Below are 20,057 nucleotides of genomic sequence, written 5' to 3'. Positions count from 1 at the left end.
CCCTTCCTCCCTTCCTCCCTTCCTCCCTTCCTCCCTCCCTTCCCTTCCCTTCTTTCCTTCCCTTCTTTCTTTCCTTCCTCACCCAACACTTTTGTCTTGCAGAAGAAATTGGTTTGTGGGAAATCAGTTCCAGTCTTCAGTTCTGCAGAGTCCAGATAATAATTCCCAGCTTCTCACCAGTTACTCTGCATGGGAAGAGGTAAGGCTAGAAAACGTTGTGTAAAATGTAAATATACAAGTGTTTTCTGCTTATTCAAATTTAGCAAAGAGCCTTTGCGTTTCAATATGTGCATATGGAAGGTCTCACTGCAATTTTTTTCTCTCTCAAACAGAAGATTTGGGAGATTGAGGCTTTTCTCAGGGTAACTCTTCCCTACCATTTGTCAGCTGGGTGGAAGTAGGGCAGGTGTCAAGGATTTAAAAAGGATGTGTTAGACCCTCATGTCTGGTGCTTGCAGACCTCCTTCCCTGGATCTGGGTGAGTTGGAGACTGGTTTTATGGGATGCTCGTAGGAGTGACCCCTTGTTTGAACTGGCTGAATTCCTTCCTTCTGGATAATTTCTCATGTCATGTCACACCACCCTTCCAGGGGACTTTATTTCCTTCTCCTTCCCTGGATCTGGGTGAGTTGGAGACTGGTTTTATGGGATGCTCGTAGGAGTGACCCCTTGTTTGAACTGGCTGAATTCCTTCCTTCTGGATAATTTCTCATGTCATGTCACACCACCCTTCCAGGGGACTTTATTTCCTCCCTTCCCTCCTTCCCCCTTCCCTTCCCTCCTCTCTTCCTTCCATATACAAGTGTTTTCTGCATATTCAAATTTAGCAAAGAGCCTTTGCGTTTCAATATGTGCATATGGAAGGTCTCACTGCAATTTTTTTCTCTCTCAAACAGAAGATTTGGGAGATTGAGGCTTTTCTCAGGGTAACTCTTCCCATTTGTCAGCTGGGTGGAAGTAGGGCAGGTGTCAAGGATTTAAAAAGGATGTGTTAGACCCTCATGTCTGGGAGTTCATGTGGGGTGTATGGGTTAGCCACGGAGCTGGGCAATCACAGAAGTGACAGTGGCAAGGAGAGACAGCTGAGCTGTGTGCAGTAGCTGATACAACAGCAGTTCAAGACCATTTTTTGCCTTTCTGGATTACAGGGCTGCAGTTCTGACAAGGAGGTGAAGAGTTGCTGGCAGCAAGCAGAGAAATACTGCCTGCAGAGGTGCTTCATTGTCTGGTCAGCTCGAACTCGACATCACGTGAAGGCCCAGCAGCACTGCAGGCGCGTTCGGCTCTCTCGGTAGGGATCATGCTTTCCAGAATTTCCTAAAGCTCTCTGTTTTGAAAGCTTTACACTTGTTTTAATAAAAAAAGGAAAAAATTCTTCCTCTAGCTATTTTATTTTGTTTTCAGTGGGAGTTTTGCAGCCCATTATGTTGGGGTTTTTTCAGCTTCAAAATTACTATGTAGGAATACAGTAATTTCTGGTTTGATGGAATGCCTCACAAATTAGAACAAGTCCAGCTCTGCTGATAACAAGTCCTGGTAACTTCCTATCCACTGAACTGGCTTTGCTCTCTACTGATTTCAAAGCTGAAGAGCACAACAGGCTTGGCACAGCCAGGACAGAACAGCTTGTCTGTCCATCATTTCCCCTGATGTTTAATGGGGAAAGGATGTTAACAGATCAGATGTGTTTCCAAAACTCCCTCGTTGTATGTTGTTAAATTTTCCATTACAAAGGTGTGTATCTCTGTGAGTTGTTCCTCCAGTCAGTGCAGCAACCTTTGTCCTTCTCAGAGCCTTTCTCAGCTGGCACCACTGGGTCATGGAAAATAAGAACCAAAAAGCAACAGCAGCCCTAAAACATGAGGTTCATTGTGTCCAGATGGCTTTCAGCCTGTGGAAAAGGAGACTGGCCCAGAAAGTGGAAGTTGACCGGAGATTCAGGTGTCATGTTCACCAGATGGCTGCTGATGCTCTGTGGCGTTGGCATTCCTGCTGGCAAAGTGAGTTACCCCATCCCACTGCATCACTGTCTCTATAGGAGAGAGAAGCTCTGGCAATAGTTGGGATGGAGAAAGTCACACTTTTGGCTGTAATTCTGTGCACTGCTCCTCTGGAAAGGCACATACTGCTCCAGGAGTTAGTAGGAGCATGTGTCACTGCATTCTTCTGGCTATCAGTAGGACATGTGACCTTCTGTTTTGTCCTTTGCTTTATATTAGGGAAGATGCTCCTTTGACACATCTACCTGCACAAAAGAGTGTTCAAGCAGTGTATTTTAGCAGCTGGGGAGTTAAATGGACTTCCATGCAGCATTCCAAGTTTGAACATGTCTCCTTAGACCAAGCAGTCAGGTTGGGAACAGGGTGTATCTTTTGGAGTGGCTTAACAATGCTGATCCCTCAAGGAATTCCTTGTGCTCTAAGTACTTGCACTGTGCCAGGGAAGAAAAACTCCCAATTTTTAATGGAAAACTGCCTTGCAGATAAGAGTGGAAGTAATCTGTGATCTCTTGCAGGGAAAATTTGAAAGAAGGTCTGACTGCCTTGCAGACAAAAAACTACAGGTGAATTGAAAAGTCTCTTTAGCTGCTAAGGAGAGGACAGGAAATCTTAGCAAGTTTGGTCCCATTTGGTGTTTGCAGGAGATGTATTCTTTGCTCTTGTCTGGCCTCTGCAGAGGAGGAGAAGCAGTCATTGGGCTGAGCTCAGGAAGCTGTGCTCTCTCACAGGGAAGCGTGCTCTGGGAGAACTGCAGCAGCAATGGGCTTGGCACAGCTGCCAGGAGAAGAAGAGGCTGGTCCTGCAGACATGGTATTACCAAACAAGGAAGCAGAAATATGCTGTTTTATTCTGGGAACGTTTTCTCCTGCACAGGTTTGTTTCTTGCTCTCAAAGCATTTCCAAGGGAAGCTCTGCATGCAGAGCAATTTATGTAGTAGCATCCACTGTATTAAGAGCAGAGCTTGGATTTGAAGATGTGGATAGCTCATGTATAAATGGAGCTTCTGTAGGAGCAGTTCTCTGAGGATGTCTGTATTAAGGGGGTCTCTTACCTAAAGCCTCACACCCCACCTCGTTTTTCCCATTCAAAAATTCTTTTCCTTCCAGAACTTGTATTCAGTCTTAGTTATGCAGGGTGGTATTTGTACACTAAGTGAGGGAGAGATACAAACAAATTTGTGCAGTTTAAAATATGAAAGCCTTATTTGCATTTCAGTATTTGCTGAAAGAAATAGTGGGCAGAGAGCTTACAGAGATCTGATATTTACAAAGTTAGTCTTTTAGGATTCTGAACACAGTGTGTTGATTTTAATTTAATGTGAAAAATTGAGATTGATTTGTTGTTGCAGCAAAGCAGTATAAAGCTTATGAAGGGAGAACCATGATATTTAACTCATCTTGGTGTTATTAAAATATAGGTGAAACTGTAGTCTGTCTTTGAGTCTTCTGTTATGTTGACAGATCCCAAAAACAAAAGAATTTAATTTTTTTTCTCTCTTAACCATGTTCAGTGGTCTTCTTATTGGAAACATTTTGTTTGTAGTTTATGTTGTATGAGGCCAGTGCCTGCCTGAAGTGCAGAGAAGTGTCCAGCTGTAGTGAACCAGGATTGTTGAAGTTTTTCTCTAAAATAATTCGGGAGGATAAGAATGAATAAGGTTATTTATGCCAAGGGTTCATTTAAGGTATGAGAAGTGCAGGTTTGGCCCTATCAGGTTTTCTTTTGAATTGCAGGTTCAGTCTGAGAGGACACAAAGATCTGCAGAGGAAAGAACAACTAAAAACCCAGTAAAACTTTGGTGGCTATGATGTTTAGACTCTGCACTTACCCCACCCAACTGCATTTTCCTGTGCAAATCTATCTCTGTGGCTCCCTCATGGGAATTGTATTTAGGAGAAGCCCTTAATGTTGCTCCTTCCTGTTGAGTATGTCTCCACCCTTAATCTTCCTTCTGAGTCTCCTTTGATGAGAGTGCTTCTAAATTTCTCACTTGGATGAGCTCTGTCTCGTTTGAGGGGGGCATTTTTTGTGCTGGGATAACCTGGAACAGCTTCTCTTGATCTTCCAGAAAGCCTGACAGGCACAGGATTTTCACACCTCTGCCCTGTGGTGCAGTGGGGTGATTTGCATAATGAAGGTCCAAATGGAACAAGGAATCAAAAGGATAAGCTAGAATTAAAAGCAGATTGCATTCTCTGCTTGCAGAGGAAGACTGGCCTCCTGTGCATCAGCCTGCAAGATACAGAGAGATTATTGTGGGTGCAGATTTACAGTGCTGATAATAGTAACTCCTGAAGTTGTTGATTTTTTGGAATAAAATTGTCTTTGTAAAGATTCTAGTTGTACATCCCACATACACAGGGCCTTAGTCTGTGACAGCCAAGAAACAAAATCTGAATCTTGGCAAGCTGCTGTCATAAATGCTGCAAGCAGACTTCAGGAACCTTCTGGGTTCCATGCTGAAGGAGATTTTAACAGTTTTAGTGTCATCCCATAATGGAAAAATGAAAAAGCCTTCATCAAGCACCATCTTTCTGGTCAGCTGGTAGCACAGAGATAGACTGAAGACCTGGCTAATTTTTTATTTTTTTTTTGGTGTGGGGGACCAAGTATGTGTACTGGCAAGGCAACCTAGGAAAAGAATTTGCTTTCCTTTGCCTTTGTAGGCAAAGGAAAAGCACTGTGTAAGATTCAGTTTGCAGAGGCCTTTGAATAGGAGGAAATACTAAAATGGCCAGAAGGGAGCAGAGTCTCTTAGGCTTTGAGCAGGTGAGAGGTAACAGTGCTGGGAACTTGAAGTAAAATGAGGGCATTTCAGCAGAAAGGTAGTTGAAGAGTCTGAACTTGCACCTCCCAAAGATGAGGCACTGGAAAAATACAAAGCATAGAGGTCAATGCATAAATCTTGACTACAGGAGTAGTAGGAACAGGCTTTTTTCTTGTTGAATGCTTTTTGGCTTGCTTTGGCCATTTATGTGGGATACTGCAGAGCAGGTGAGAAGGTGAAATGTGGTCTGACATGGAATTGTTACTTTAGCCATCTGCTTCTTTTCTGTGCTTGGAACTGTTTTTCAGGTGCCTTGTCGCTTGGGCCCAGGTCACTGCACGTAAATTAAGGCAGCATGAAGCCCTCTCTTATTTTAAAAGAGTCAGAGAGCATCGTCTCCTGGTTGTGAGCTTTGTTAAGTGGAGGGACAAACTCTGGAGAGCTGAACAAGTGCCAGGAGGGAGAAAGCACAAGTGGCAGGAGCCCTCTCCAGGTAAAGCCTGTCACCGCTGGCGAGTGGCTGCAAGAGGACAGCAAGCCCTGCGCCTGGGATCTGTGACTACTGTCAAACAAGTAAGGAAGATAAAGCTCCCTAGGTATGAGAAGATAAAGGTCCCTATGAGACAGTTATTATTAACTCAGTGAGTCATGAGGCACTGAGATAGTGTGACAAGGCTTGTATAAAAACCTGGTTTGATTTGTGGTGACTGCTTAGTCCCTGCTGTGAAATTTTTCACAGACTGTGCACACAACTTCATCACCATAATCTGGCACTGATTGCAACAACCATATGGAGCACAGCAATAAGGAAAGGGGACATTTTGACCAGAGAGATGAGAGCACTCCTTCCTCTCTGCTCAAAGATAAGATGGGATAATCACTGTCCCTGCAGAGCAGAGTGAGCTGCCAGAGTTACAGCTTTTTTCAAAAGACTCACAGCTAGCAAACTACAAAGAGGTCCATTGATTTGGAAGGGCTGAGTCAGTCCTGCTGGGATCTCATCTGTGCAGTTTCCAGCCTGGGGTCTAGCACATTAAGCTACCTGCAGAGCTGTGAGCCTGTCTCTCTGGTTTGTGTGAGTGCTGTGTGCATTGTGTTTACTCTTGGCTGCAGCTGTGTTATTTCTGTTTGCAGGCCTGCAACTACTGGACCAGAGCAGCTGCCTTTTCCCAGTGCTTACAGCAGCGCAGTACCCTCATAGGTGTTAGGAAAAGCAGAAAGATGTCTCTCTCTTGGCCCACAAGTAAGATTCTCCCTCCTGTCTTCTTTCACAGACCATGTGGGGAGTGTGAAGGAAAGGGGATTGGTGTTTACCAGCTTAATGACAGGGATTCCTCTGTGGAGCAGGAGCTCATGGCAATCAAACTCAGTTGATTTCTTCTGTGTTCAGGAGTTGAAGGACTAAGGGCTCTTGGCAGCTCTGATGTCTCCCTCTCTAGCTCCACGGTGAGCTCCAGTGTGATTCCTCTTCTGTTTCTTAGAAAGCAGAAGAGGCAGAGAAGAAGATTCAGCACCAACTGGACTTTTTCCCAGTGCCATTCAGCGCTGGCTGGTGATCTACAGGAGCCAAAACAGGGCTGAAAGGTTGCTGGAGAGACCTGATGTGGTAGGACCCTCTCGTGCACATGCAAGGATCCAGGAGAACGCAGCAGAGGTGGACTTGGAGGAGCGGGCTAAGAAGTGGCTTGGGTAAGTGGAGTGCAGGGCTCTGGGCTTCCTCTTGCTGATACCCTCAGGGAAGGGCTCCCTTGTATGGCTGGTAAAGATTATTTGCTTCTTTTGCCCGCAGGAGGAAATATCTGAAGAGGTGGCATCACACAGTGGTACGGCGCCGGTGCCAGCATGATAGGAACCCGCTCCGTCTGGCAAGGGGATGGCATCAGTGGAGGGAATCCAGCAAGGTGGTGAGACTGGCTCAGGTGCTGGTGAGTGTCCAGTGCCACTGGGGTGGCAGTGATGGGTGTTACTGGGCAAGCCTGCTCTGCCTGTAGCCTCACATGCATCCTGGGAGATGAGACCTGGGGGTTTAACAAATACCAGTATGCACCAAAAATCCTGGTTTGCTGCTGTGGATAGTTTTTCCATTGTTGTTCTTGGAATGCCAGCTTGACAGACTGGCATATCCACAGATTTAGTTGTGCTTTGCCCTTATAGATGGGAAGCTGAAACGGGATTTGTCTAGATTGGCCGTAGACGGTGCAAAAAGATCACAGCAGTTATTACAATCTTTGTCCTCAGCTGTGTTCTTGATACATCCCACGGGTATCCACAGTTTACCAAGAGCTGTCATTTGGCTTCCCCTGCTGTTCATACCCCTGTTCTGCCTGGTTCCTGGGCATTAGCTGTGTGAGATGTGCTCTGGCCTGCCCAGGTAACAAGATGATGCCTGTATAGTGTGAGCATATCCACAGTCACTGAGGAGCTGTGCTGGAGCACAATGGGGCATTGTCCTCTCCCCACGGTATTGGGACTTGGCCACACTGTGCTGGAGAGAGTAGCTCAGCAAGAGCTCTGTTACTAGTCCACTCTGTTTGTTATCAGTGCAAAGTCTTTTAAGAGGGACTCAGGAAAGCAATTGGAACAAGTGGGACTGGAGGGAAGTGAGGTAATTTGCCTGCCAGAGCCCAATTAATTTGTGTGCTGCCTCTTTTCCTGGCAGGACCAGCAGCGGCTGATAGAAAAGGCCTGGAGGGTGTGGAGACAAAGATACTTGCAAAGCTGTGTGGTGCAGAATCTTTTGGAGGAGGAAGCCAGGAGCCTCTTGTCTCAGGTAAGCATTTATGCCTTCTTCAATTCAGTGGACCTCAGTGGTACAAAAAGCACCCCAAAGTGTTCCTTGTATCTCTCCCTGCACAATGCACTTGCTTAGGGAGAGGTTTAATACATAAGGAATGGGACTTGCCAGTAAAAAAAGGAAAAAGGCTTCCAGCTTTACACGGGTTCATCTCTGGGTGTTTTTCAAAGCTTTGTGTCAGGAGTCAATTTCCCTGACATGTGCCCCCTTCCCTGCTGTTATTAGTGATGTTAATCCCCTAATCCCCTGCCTCTTGAGACCCCACTCAGGGAAGAAACAGGCTCCACATCGGTGCAGGAGGACTGTGCACCCAGCGGCAAGCAAATCACTATGAATTTGAGCAAGCAGGCAAAGCCTTAGAACTCATATTCGGTTTGCTCCTCTGCCTGCCTCCCGAAGATTCATGCAGGATTAGGGCCTCCTTTAAGGAAACAGGAGCAGGTACTGAAATTAGAGGGCATTGGCCTTTCTTCTCTCACATTGATTTGTAGTCTGCATGCCCCATATTGGCTCCAGGAGAGACAGAGAAGGGTTTTGAGTGAAGGGTCTGGCAGAGCCATTGCTGCAAGGAAAGCTATGTTTATGGGTTCTGTAAGGATGGCTGCAGCCCCTCAAGGGTAACCCAAGAGTTTGATTTGTACACTCCTCTTTCAGGCCTTTAGAAGGTGGTGGCAGCTCACAGCATTCCAGTGTAAGGACAAAGGATCCTGCTGAATGGAGGGGGCCTGCCTGCAGCTGCTGCTCAATTCAGGACACGTGGAGGATACAGCTCCTGTCACAACAAAGAGGTGGTCCTGTGCTGTCAAGAAAGAACACTTTGCTCTTACAATAAAAGCAGTGCTGCCAGTCAGAAGGATGACAGCCAAAGAACAACCAGGAAGACATTGTACCTAGTAAAAGGTCCTCTTTAAAGGACTTGTATCTTACCTCCTTAGCAACACAAACAGAGAATTTACAGTTGTGAGGTTGCATTCTCTTCTTCTCTGGACCACGCTTTTGCTGGAGTTCTGATTAAAGGTCAAAAAAGCCTTAGAGGCTTTCCTTTTACTCAGTGTTTTTTCCCTGAACAGGAGCTTGGTGTCAAGGGGGGAGTATGCAAATACAGTCTTAAACATGAGCCCGAGTTTGTGGGTGCTGGATCCTTTTGATTTCAAAGTCTGGTTTGGGTAGGTGCAAACACAGGTCTTTATTTTTAGATTTGGCTTTTACCCTGGAGGGGGGGGGCAGATTTCCACATGGCTCCCACCTCCTCCCCCTGTCTAGGTCCATCAGCTCTTCATTAAGCCTTTCAGTGGGTGGCCAACCTCCTGACTGCTTCCTGCTGGTTCATTTCTGTGCTGAATGGGCAAGGTATGAAGAAACCTGCTGGGAACAGCTGAGCACCAAAAGCTTTGCTGAGGCTAGACAGGCGTGTCTGATCCCCAGCCTTCCCATTACTTGCCTCTATGATTGATGCCTTGTAATTACCCTGGATATATGAGCCCGGTCTCAGACAGCTGTAACAAGAGGGTCTGAACAATCTGGAAAAGGCTTTTCTTCCTTGCTTGTTTGAAAGAGATGCTCACAGCATGGCAGGGATCTTGAAATCCCACTGGGAACTACTCCAAGGTAGTTTTCCTAGCCTGTGGCAGCTTTGCAGGATTGTTAAATACACAAAGCAGCCTCAGTAGCTTCCCCAACCCCTTATTCCAATGCCTAAGGCTGTTAAGAGTCATTAGGTCAGGAAAGATAGGTTATCTTTCCTGATCTAAGCTTATCTTTCCCTACAGGCATTGGAAAAGAATACCTGACCTTGCAGAATTGAGCTAAATAATGTAGCTGCTTACTTTTGGTAAATTCTAGGATTTACACTTTCTCCAGTCTACCATGGAACTCAGGACATGCACCGAAAGTGAAGGCAGAACTGCCCCAGGAACAATTGATTTTCTTAAGTTTTCCCTTGTGCCAAGTGATTAATTAGCAAACAACATGAATCTCTGCTAGAGCATGGCCTAGTAAAAGAGACATTTGTATGCATGTATTTTATTGTATGTAATCTAGGCAATAGTGTGATTCCTACTTAGTCTTATCCAGAATGGAAATTCCCACAGTCCTATTAAAAAGAAAACAGTAAATACAACACAAGGAGAAAAGTTAGTAAGAAAATTTGGACCTTCTTCTGGAGTGAGTGCAAAAGTGCCTGATGATCAACTGTGAAAAAATACACTTTAAGAGTGCAATATAAAAGCAATTTTACCTTCTTTTCCAGTTTGGTAACTGCTGATATAATCCCCTTGCATAGGTACAGCTGACAGGAGTGTTTCTGTTCCCCTGCCAGCATTTCTGGCACAGGAAAGTTACCAGAGGGGAAAGTTACCAGAACCTGGTGTTCTTCTGTTACTGTAATTAGCATAACCATGATTAGCAGCTCTTTATCCTGCAGACCCTGGCATTTGGGCTGAGTCTGGAGCCTCAGCTCAGAGGTTCAGGTAGTTCTGGCTAATGTTCAGTGAGAATGGCTCAGGGAGCCTTTGTGCTGGGGACAGAAGAGCACAAAGTGAGGGTGGATCAGAGCACCACCCTGGTCACGGTTTAGGAGTGTGTTCATTGTCACAGGAGCTGCTGCTTTCCCCGAAGTCAGTGGATGGGAGGAGGAAGTAAGAGATTAGAAGAAGAATTTTCACTGCTGAGTTGGAGAGTTCAACAGCTCAAAAGTATCCTCCACAACCTGCCAGAGGCAGTTTTCTAGTGGGAAGTCATTGTCCACCAGGTTGACCAAGTAGTAGTTGTCATGGATGTACTGGATGATCATGCGGGAGGGAGATTCCTCTTCATAGAGCTTGGCCCATTGCTCGATCCACAGGGCAAAGGCCTCATCCTGCCACAGGAACAAAACAAATCGGCAGTTGTGAGACATCTTCATGTTACTTAATGTTAATTTAGTAATGTTACTTAATTTAGTAACACTGTACCCACTGTTACACATGACTGGCCAGACTGTGGCTTGTTCTTCACAGTAAAAATGGCAAGAGTTAAGCAAGGAGCCTTATGCTTTCCAGTCAGTGGAAAGTGCTCAGAGCTGAAAGGAGACACATTTGCAGTACAATGGATGGCTCAATGCTGCCCCTGTATGTGTAAGAGGAGAAGAGCCCCTGTCCAGCACGCTGAGGCCTGGTACAGTAACAGCAGCAGCTCTCAATCCCTGTTACGGGGTGCTTTGTGTCTGGCAACAGCTCCTGCTGGAGCTGAGGGAGCAGGAGGAGCAAGACCTGTACCTCTGCAAGCCAATACAGCAACAGCCCTCAACTGTGAGGAGTGTCACAGACTAAAACTAAACCAGACACTGAACTTCCAGGGCATCACAGCAATGTATCCAACAGAAGGCAGGACTCACCTTCCAGGAGAGGAAGCTTACAGGATCCACTACAGTGGGCTGGATGATCTCCCTTCCTGGGAAGATACCCCAGGTGACAGCATTGGGTTGCAGATCTGGAGCATTGGTGATATTCTGGCCCTGACAAAGGAAGGAAAACCTTTCTGAAGCAACTGCTGGAGCAGGGACTGAGTTAGTTAGGAAAAGTGTATTTACCTCTCCTTGTTTAGGGCCCACACAGCTGCTGCACACCACAGCTGATGTGCTTTACTTCCCCTTCCCTGAATATTTGGGATTTGTCTTCTCCCAAAGGTGGTGAAAGGAAAGTGTCCTGTGAATAATGGCCTTACCTTGACATTGACAATATGGTAGTTCACTCGCAACTCGTACTTCTTCAGCACTTTGAGCAGTGCCATGACAATTTCGCTGGAGGTGAAGAACTCTAGGTATGCCTGCAGGAAGGGATGGAGAAGGGGGAAGAGAATCAGAGCCTTAAATCACAACAGAACTGGACAAATACAGGTAAACAGCAACATTTGTAGAGTCTGGGCTGCCTTGTATGTTCATCCCCTGTATCACATACTAATTTACTCTTGCTTGAGCCTCTGTAGTAAGTGAGCTAGGGAAAAAAATAATTGGGGAGAGCAGAGGGAACAGCCCAGAAACTCAAGAAAGCTACACACTTCCTGTTTTGCATCCACATAAGTACACAAGTGGGAAGAAACTCCAGTGTTACCACAACTGCTACACAAGGAAGCAGTCTGCCAGAATGCTTGGAAGAAGCGTGAGCTTAATTTTTATTTTACAGCAGTGTCTTGCCAGGGCAGCCCAGCCTGGTGAGAGCAGAACTCTGGGGTCTCAGCTGGCCTCTCCCAAGCACCACTCCCTGTCCTCATCTTTTGTTCACAATTCTCCCCGTGTGCTTATATAACCAAATTCTGTGCTTGGCTGCTCCCAACAACTGCTTCCCCTCCCCCCATTTTCTGGCAATTTCGTGAGATGATGGATTTCCCTCACCTCAGGGGAATTTCTTCCTTTGAAAACATAAATGCATTTGCCATCTGCTGGTCTCTGGCTTTACCGGTTTGGATCCCTTTTGAACAAGGATGCTTTGTCTTCCAGTATGAGCTACTTGCCTGGCATTTACCTTGATGGGATATTCCTATCACAGCCATTAGACAAGGCTCTAGGGCCTGAAATGCCTGACAGGGGGAGACAGGCATTTCTGTTGGCAGGCCAGGGAAGGAACGTGACCGTTGTCTATACAGCAAAGCACAGTGCATGGGCTGGGGGCAACTGTGGAGAACTCCGACATATAGAAGGACAGAGGAAATTTTTAAATATCTACTTATCACCATGAGATGCTGGGTGGTAGAGATACTACCTCATTGATTCCCATTTTGTGAAAAATCTGGGTGCTTTGTGCATCACTGAATCAGATGCAGGGGGCAGGCACGTGTGTATATATAAAATGTCATAGCCCCACTCCAGAAATATGTTACCAATAATTACTTGCTGAGAGTAAAACCATGAAACTCTACAGATGTTCAATAGATGTTTTGAAGTGGGGGAAAATAGCTGTGAAGTCAGCCATAGAGATGGCATTTTGGCCATCTCTAAGACACTAAAGGAGCTTGGCCTTATCTCACCAAGAAGGCAATAAGATAAGGTGTGGACAGAAAGATGATGTGGATGTAAGCCTGGGACCTCCCAGCCTAACAGAGACCAAAGTAGGTCAAACTCTTTGCTGCCTAGCCCAGAGTAACACAGTACCTTTTGGAAAACATAACCTCCACTGGGCCCCCAGCCTACAATGGGGTCTGTGGATGGCTTGCCATTGATGTTTGGCTGGGAGTTGATGGTCAGGATTCCTCGTCTGTTGACCTTCTCCAGCTGGTCCTTCAGGAGGTTGGTTTCAGTAGCAAGAGGATCATCATTCCAAGGCATACACGTGACCTACCATGAGGAGAAAGGAAGGCTCACAATGGATGTAACAACCCTTTGATTACCATCTGGGTGTTGAAGTAATTCAGCAGTGCCTTAATAGTCTCAAACACACCTGCTTCAGGAGAGAATTCCCAGGTTTGGTTCAAGGGTTAGGATATGCACAACAGTAAGAATGACTGCTGAAGTCAATCAATACTGTAGCACCTTTTTTTATGCTGAGCCTTAGCTCTGGCTGTATAACCCCCTTCAACCAGTGTGCCAACAAATCCTTTTGGATAGAGAAGTGCTTATTCTTCTTTAGAAAAACAATGTGGTACCAGGAACAAGAGGAAATGTGCACTGCTGTTTGTGCCACACTGACCATCCCTTCCTGGCCTCTCACCTTGTACCCATTCCTGTTGGGTTCTCCTGTGATGTAACATGTGAACACCTCAAAGACACTTTCCTCACCAGTCAGTTCTTCTCCCCACATCTTCAGAAGCTCCTCACGGGGAGTCTTGCTCTTCAGATAGAAGAGGTAATAGTCCTTCAGTTCCCCAAAAGCTGGAGAGGAGGAGTTACCCCTGCAAGGGGAGAAGACACAGACCTGAAGTCACTGAGGAAAATGAGCTGATTTGGTGATGCAAGCAGCAAGAGAAGTGCACAACAAAACCCACCTCGACAGCAAAAGTCTCAACATCTTGGTGCTATTCGCCTCACCTCACTCAAATCCAAGCAATGGGGGACCACTTTATTAAAGCCACCTCAGGTGTGCCAGGACATTAGGCTTTCCTACCACAGCTCTGCCTTACTGCACAGGACAGCTTACCATCGGCCATTGGGGAAGTCATCCCACTCCTGAGTTCGATAGATGTAGCTCTTTGGCCTGGAGGCCCAAAAGATTGGCCGGACATCTTCCACTCTTCTCTTGGGGTGAGCGCTGACTGCCCAGGGCAGAGGCCGCCTGCATGGCATGAGCAGATGTTAACACAGTTCCTCTGCTGACTTTCCATTAAAGGCTGAAAGCCTTTCCCATGGTGCAGTTTGCACCTGGGGAGAAATAACAGGGGCTGAGAAGAGTTCTGGTTGTCAAGAAGTAAGACAGGAAACTCTTCTTCCTTTATGGAAAATATTTCCTACTCAGTTCCCTCACAGGATGCTCAGTAGGGTCTATTTAATGTTAAGATACAGGACTGACACCTGAAATTAGAAAAGGTAAAGGCAAAGCACTATGGGAAGCTACTTAAGGAAAAATAAAAAACAGTTGTCAATTTTCCTTCGCTTTTTCTTGTCTGTGTTGAAGCCTGTGGACTCAGAGAGAAGTCCACATTCCCTTTCTCAGCTGCAGAGAACCCTAGAAATCCAGAGTGGGAACACACCCCTAGCCTATAAGTGGTTGTGATGGGCATCAAAAACATGCTTCTTCCAAGTGGCAGCTCTAAGCTCTGGATTTTTAAAGTCCCACAATACCTGCTTTAAAGCTACTTGACTAAAACAAATTCCTCCATTGGCTGTCTCCTCTATTCCTCCCAGCTTTTGTTGGAGATATGTGGGAAGGGTGAACTACTAAATGCAAAAGGTGATAAAAGAAAAAAAAAAAAAAGGAGAAAAGGAGAGTAGAGGTATTGACCCATCTGTTGTTTGTACCTTCATTAGGCAAAAGGATGGACGGATGGATGGACAGATAAATAGAAAAGTGGAACTAACAGAAACCAACATTCTGCTCACCTTGGGTCCTCGTCCCATATGCCCAGGCGCTTCAGGACTTCGGTGGTAGCCACCTCCTGATTGAGGGTGTAGAAGTGGAGCCCGTGCACCATCCCACTGTCCAGCAGCTCCCGGCACATGGACACTGCCAGCTCCACCCCGTAGTTCCGGATGGCTGCGTCGTTGTCCTTGATGGGTTCGATCACATCTTTGATCTCCTGGGGCACCTCCAGCTTGGAGAGCTTCACCAGCTGGCGCAGGGAGTGGTAACCCTGGATGAGGATGCAGGTTATCATTTTTCCAAGACCCTTTTTTGCCATCCCACTAACACAGGTACTTTATCTCGATTTTTGTGGCAGGAGATTTAGAACTGGGGCTCCTGGAATCAACTCCCAGGCCTCATCTCTGGGATGGTAACACAGTCCAGGTCATGTCACTTTAGGTGATTTCTCCCCACATCCTTGCCTGAGCTCAGCAAACTGACAGTGACCTCAGGACTTGCAGGGCATTGTCCTTTATATCCCTTTTTGCCATATGGACACAAGAAACCTTTTCAGCTTATTAGCTGCCTAAGAGTTTAATCTGACATACCACCAACAGATTTATTACATTCAGCAGTCTCTCTTCCCTGAAATTTTGTGCAGGATATTTACAGACCTCTCCCAGGCCCTGACCCACAAATACCTAACATCCTAGATCCTAACTCCCTCCCCTAAATCCAAATTACTGGATTTCACCTGTATAGGGAAGATGCCAGGAATGATGGGGCAGGTAATGCCAATGGCTTGACAATCATTCATGAACTTGAAAAAGGTTTCTGATCGGAAGAAAAGCTGTGTAATGATGAAGTCTGCTCCAGCACAGACTTTCTCCTTCAGGTGCCTCAGGTCTGCCTCATAGCTCTCTGCTTCAGGATGACCCTTGGGGTAGCCTTTGGGGAGAAGGGGAAAAAAAATGAAAAACGTGGTCAGGACAACATGCAGAAATTAGGAAGTATCCAATCTGATTTTAGTGTCACAGCCCAGGTCCAGGGAGGGACTGCTGAGCTGATTTCCCTGTCTCAGACCCTACTGCACACTCTGCAATAGAAGGCATTTACCTGCCACACAGATGTCGAAGTAATCATCAAATTCATTGCGAATATGCTTAACCAGATCAACAGCATAGTTGAAACCATCTACTTCTTCCTCCCATTCCTCACCAATAGGATCTGAAAAGAGAATGAATCCACAGCTCTCTCCAACTGTTTGCTGAACTCAGATCTGGTAGTTCTGTAAAAACCTGCTATCAAAAGGACAACAGATGAACTCCCAAATCTGCAGTTTTACCTATGGACTGGTTTTGTCTGCCCTTGAGCTGAAGGGACTGCTGAGCTGAAGGGCTCAGGTGAAACACAGTCTCAGTATTTAACTCCTGCAGAAGGAACCCCTAAATCTTCACTGGAATTGGACACAAGAGCAGCAGAGCCTCTGCACTACACATCATAGGACAGAAGGATTCACCTCCACGCAGGGCCATGATGTTCTTCAACCCGAGCTGCTTGGCCTTCTGCAGATGCCCTGTGATGTCATCCTTGGTCTGGTTGCAGCATGTCATGTGCAGGATGGTCTCCAGGCCACAGTAGTTCACTGCAGTGTAAGCAATAATCATGGAAGAGGTTTCCTTGTCAGATCCTGGGTCCCCTGCAGGATGCCACGTCACATCAATGAAGAGGGGACCACCTGCTCCCATGCGGTCAAACCTGTGGGGTTTAAAGCTGTCTTAGCCTACACCAGATATTCAAGGCACAGGGAGGGGATTTGCCTATCTTGCTCACTGCTAGAATGCCAGCAGTAGGCAGAGAGAGCTTGGATGACAGCAACAGGATAGACCACAAAAGTGTTGCACTAAGAGCTTAGCAAGTGGCTGATGTAAATGAGGAAAGCCATCCTTGAAGGCTGTATGGGGAAGAGCTTACAATTTTATAGAAAAAGAGGCAATGGAGGTGTTCTCTGTACAACAGACTTTCTCCCTGCATGCTCTAATAGACTGATACAGCTTCTGACAGACAGCAATGCAAGTCCCACTCCTTTTAAGATAGAAGACTGTGGTGCAGTCCTCTGTGCCAGCTTGAACTGTAGAGGCCACAGGGCTTCCCTAACTTGTCTCTCTCCCACTCCAAGGTGGAACAGCTCCTTCTGTTCAGGCATTGGCTTATAGCAATTATAAAAAGAATTACGAAATACTCTTTTGTCCCCAGGTGTCCATGGTGGCTCCTGGGGCTCCAGAATAACTCCTAGCTCTGCTGTGACCTATCAGCTTTCATTTAGCACGTAGATGTGGATACCTATGTCAGAGGCTAAAACTGTAGTACAGAGGCACAAACCATAGTGGCTGGATGAATATTGAAAGGAAATGGGAATCTGTTTCAGAGATTTTGGCACACTGTCCATCAAGGAATATTTTCTGCTTTTACTAGTTACTTTTCTGCCCCAGCATTGTGCTTCAGACCCAGAAAGTGACATTGGGGTTACTCCATCTTCCCAGGGCATGGGAGTGGGGAAACGACCTGGCCCCTCAGTAATCCCACCGTGACACTTAGCTCTTCAGGGCCTCCAAGGAAGACAAGTTACTTGGTGTCCATTACCCTCCTCAGCAGGAAAGCACAGCCCCATTACCTGCTTCATCACCTGGAAGGGGAGACAGAGCATGGGGCAGAGCCTGCCTCGTTAGCTATTTCCCTGCCCTCCACCACAAATACTTCCCCTCTCCTACCCCGCAGCACTCACCTGGAGATGAGATTGACAGCAGCATTGGCTGTGCGTGGAGGGAAGAACTCCAGGGAGAACCACTTGTCTCCAGCATCCTGCCGGCGGCGCATCTTCTCCCGCAGCCGCTCGTGCCGGTCGGCGTCCAGGACAGGGGTGGAGCAGCGCGAGTTGTCCTTGGAGCTCTCGCTCCCGCTGCTGCTGCCATCAGACCTGGAGCTGGAGCTGGCACTGCAGGTATGCTGGGTCTCATTAACCATGGTGGGAGCTCTGGAGAGGGGAGCAGAAAGAGCATGGTTGGTACACGGGTCTCTGCACGGAGCAGGCACTGCTGGGCTGAGCAGCAGATGATTAAAGGAGCCTAAGCCAAGACCCAACATCCATCACCATCACCTTTTGCCAGCTTTCACTGTAAGCTGTAGTGGGAAATCTGGTGAAAACACAGTAAAAAGCATATGTTTAGATAGTGCTGACAGTGATTGTGGCCTTGGGCTGGGCATGCCAGCAGATATTTTTTATTGTCTACTGCAGCTTCTTCTTAGACTGTATGCATCCTCAGAGTTTCCATGCTGTGTGTTCCCAAAAGGCAGCACTGCTTTACAGTGCAGGTAGGAAAGTCAGTGCTAATAGGGCAGGTACTCAAGAATGCACAAACTATTGCTATGTCAGAAACAAAGGACAGAATCCCCTCTGACCAGGCCACCCCTACAAACTGTCCTTTGCTCTCTTTGCTGGCTTCACACCTGCATTTCCAACCACAAGACACACCATCTCCACAGACAACTGTCCCCTATGCCAGTCCCATTGCACACACTCAACTCTTTACCAGACACACTGTTCCTTTGTCAACAATTGTGGCTGCTTGGAAACAAGGCCAGCAGGGACCATCCTCATCTCACTGTCTTGCAACAAGATCAGAAAGCAAAAGAGCACTGCAAGTCAGTGGTACAAATAGGTTTAGGATACCCAGCTCCACTTAGCTCTGCAAAATGTCCCATCCTGTGCCTTTAAAATGAGGTCAGGATTACAGACAGTGATGGAAGAGCTGCCACAAAATCTGGATCTGTGTTATTTGCTTTAGTACCTGCCAAAACGTAAAATTCTCACTGGGAAGCAGCATGTTGTCCAAGCATTACATAACTCTGGAGCCTGTTTTGGAGGAAGCAGTTATGTGAACCACAACACTCTCTGTCCTTATCATAAGGTCTGTGGGTTTAGTTCAGCCAAGAAGACTTTGAACTCATCTTCTACTGTTTACACTTGAGTTGCCAATCAAACAAAACCCTTTGAGAGAAAGTCTACTTTTATCACCTGAGGAACCTCTCCAGCTGGCAGGAGATGTGAGAAAGAAGCCCAGGCCTTCTGTTCCAAGAGGAACTGGGAGCATTAGATCTTTTGTATACCAACACAGCAGCAGCAGTAAAAATCAGCGGCACAGACCTACTGATAAGTGAAGCAAACCCAGCTGGGTGCACAGTCACAGCCCTGACTAAGCTCAGAGGACTCTGCCTGACATCCACATGCACTAATCTGGGAGAATTACGCCCAAGCACACGTTGGTGATCAAGCTAGCGGCTCACAATCACATGCTGTCAGCTCCCAAGATCGCATTCCCAGCAAGCATGGCACAGCACTGTAGGCAAATCAAAGGAGCTTTGTTTTCTGATTTGAGATTTTAACACCCATCACATGGAAAAAAGGTTCAGGTCTCTACATCTCTATAAAATCAGACTGGCTGTTGAGGAAAGGTCCTTACCTTCCTAGCAATATCAAATCATGAAGACATAAAAAAGGCACACTTAGATTTTTGTCTACAGGCAGCATTTGGAACAATTTCCTTACCATGATATGCATCACAGATTTGCTGGCAGATGCTTCTAGTTATTGCAAAGAGAAAAAAGATAAGCCTAAACAACAAGAACAGCAGCAAAGTAAGACAATTTTTAACACTTGTCAACACTCCTATCCTGTCTTTGTCACACTGCGGAGCTCAAAGATCCGTGGCTCAGCACATTCCTGATGCTCACTACGGATGCACCTGCTATGTTTTTATGATGCTGGTGGCATCCAAACTCCTTCCAGCCCTGAGCTGACACCGACACACAGAGCGCGGAGTCTGCATTCCCCTGAGCTGTTTCACCTCCAGACTAAGCTCGGCTGCCGCAGCTGCACGCTTCTCACGGGCCGCGGCACCCGGGGCTGCTCCGGGGCCACGGCACCCGGCTGGCGGCCAGGCGGGCCACGCAGGGCCCGCGGCTGCACCCACCACCCACCAGCTGATGGGGCAGCGGCTCGGCCACGGGGAAAGGGCCGGAGGGAGCCCGGCAGCCCCGCGGGGAAGAAGGCGAGGAGCAGCACCTGCGGTGCCTGGTGCCGGGAGAGCCTCGGAGCCAGGCAGGTCACCGCAGCTAACCCCGCCAGGAGCACGGCACGGCCGGCAGACAGCCAGCCGGGCCAGGGACCCCCATGGGCGACGGGACCCCCGTGGGCGACAGAACCCCGCTCCCGGGCCCCGCTCACCTGCGGCCGCTGCCGGGCGCTGCCCGCGCTTTAAGGGCGGCCGCGGCCGGGCGGGTCACGTGTGACCCTGCGGCTGCCCTCACCCGACATGGCGCCGCGGGGCGGGGGCGGGGCTGCGGCGGCGGGGCCGGACGGGGCCTCGGGGGTGCGGCCAGAGCGGGCCGACGAGGCGGGACCGGCGGGGCTGCGGGAACGCTGCCGGCGAGGGACGGGCCCGCGGCCAGGTGGGACGGCGGGGGCGCG

The 20,057-nt window shown here is 47.6% G+C and overlaps 2 protein-coding genes across 7 annotated transcripts in view; one reads left to right on the top strand and one right to left on the bottom strand.

Annotated features, from left to right (window-relative positions):
- The window catches only part of CUNH1orf167 (chromosome unknown C1orf167 homolog), a 13,676-nt gene extending 4,996 nt beyond the window's left edge, over positions 1-8,680 (top strand). The window contains exons 9-18 of the mRNA XM_041476721.1: positions 103-199; positions 1,149-1,291; positions 1,792-2,000; positions 2,729-2,873; positions 5,077-5,341; positions 5,903-6,011; positions 6,250-6,457; positions 6,558-6,693; positions 7,428-7,538; positions 8,217-8,680. Coding sequence (XP_041332655.1) covers positions 103-199; positions 1,149-1,291; positions 1,792-2,000; positions 2,729-2,873; positions 5,077-5,341; positions 5,903-6,011; positions 6,250-6,457; positions 6,558-6,693; positions 7,428-7,538; positions 8,217-8,276 — 1,483 coding nt within the window. The 3' untranslated portion in view covers positions 8,277-8,680. The remainder of the gene's footprint in view (positions 1-102; positions 200-1,148; positions 1,292-1,791; positions 2,001-2,728; positions 2,874-5,076; positions 5,342-5,902; positions 6,012-6,249; positions 6,458-6,557; positions 6,694-7,427; positions 7,539-8,216) is intronic.
- Positions 8,681-9,568: 888 nt separating this feature from the next.
- On the bottom strand, positions 9,569-19,950 carry MTHFR (methylenetetrahydrofolate reductase). 6 transcript variants are annotated; one of them, XM_041476487.1, is made up of 13 exons: positions 19,815-19,924; positions 19,137-19,201; positions 17,316-17,564; positions 16,050-16,288; positions 15,647-15,757; positions 15,285-15,478; positions 14,569-14,819; positions 13,670-13,804; positions 13,244-13,424; positions 12,688-12,870; positions 11,265-11,366; positions 10,936-11,055; positions 9,569-10,419 (listed from the first exon to the last, which is right to left on the bottom strand). In XM_041476487.1, exons 3-13 carry the CDS (start codon positions 17,552-17,554, stop codon positions 10,222-10,224), a joined length of 1,953 nt encoding a protein of 650 aa, XP_041332421.1. In that variant the 5' UTR covers positions 17,555-17,564; positions 19,137-19,201; positions 19,815-19,924; the 3' UTR covers positions 9,569-10,221. The 6 variants fall into 6 exon arrangements, with proteins under 6 accessions (XP_041332421.1, XP_041332422.1, XP_041332423.1 ...); XM_041476488.1 differs by having other exon boundaries at positions 19,137-19,171; positions 19,815-19,913; XM_041476489.1 differs by lacking the exon at positions 19,815-19,924 and adding an exon at positions 19,653-19,730.
- Between the last annotated feature and the right edge of the window lie 107 nt (positions 19,951-20,057).

This window comes from Pyrgilauda ruficollis, unplaced genomic scaffold (assembly GCF_017590135.1).
Source record: "Pyrgilauda ruficollis isolate IOZ18807 unplaced genomic scaffold, ASM1759013v1 scaffold39, whole genome shotgun sequence".
In the NCBI taxonomy this organism is placed as follows: Eukaryota; Metazoa; Chordata; class Aves; order Passeriformes; family Passeridae; genus Pyrgilauda; species Pyrgilauda ruficollis.
The sequence above is the reverse complement of the archived record's forward strand: the minus strand, read 5'-3'. Positions and strand labels throughout refer to the sequence as shown.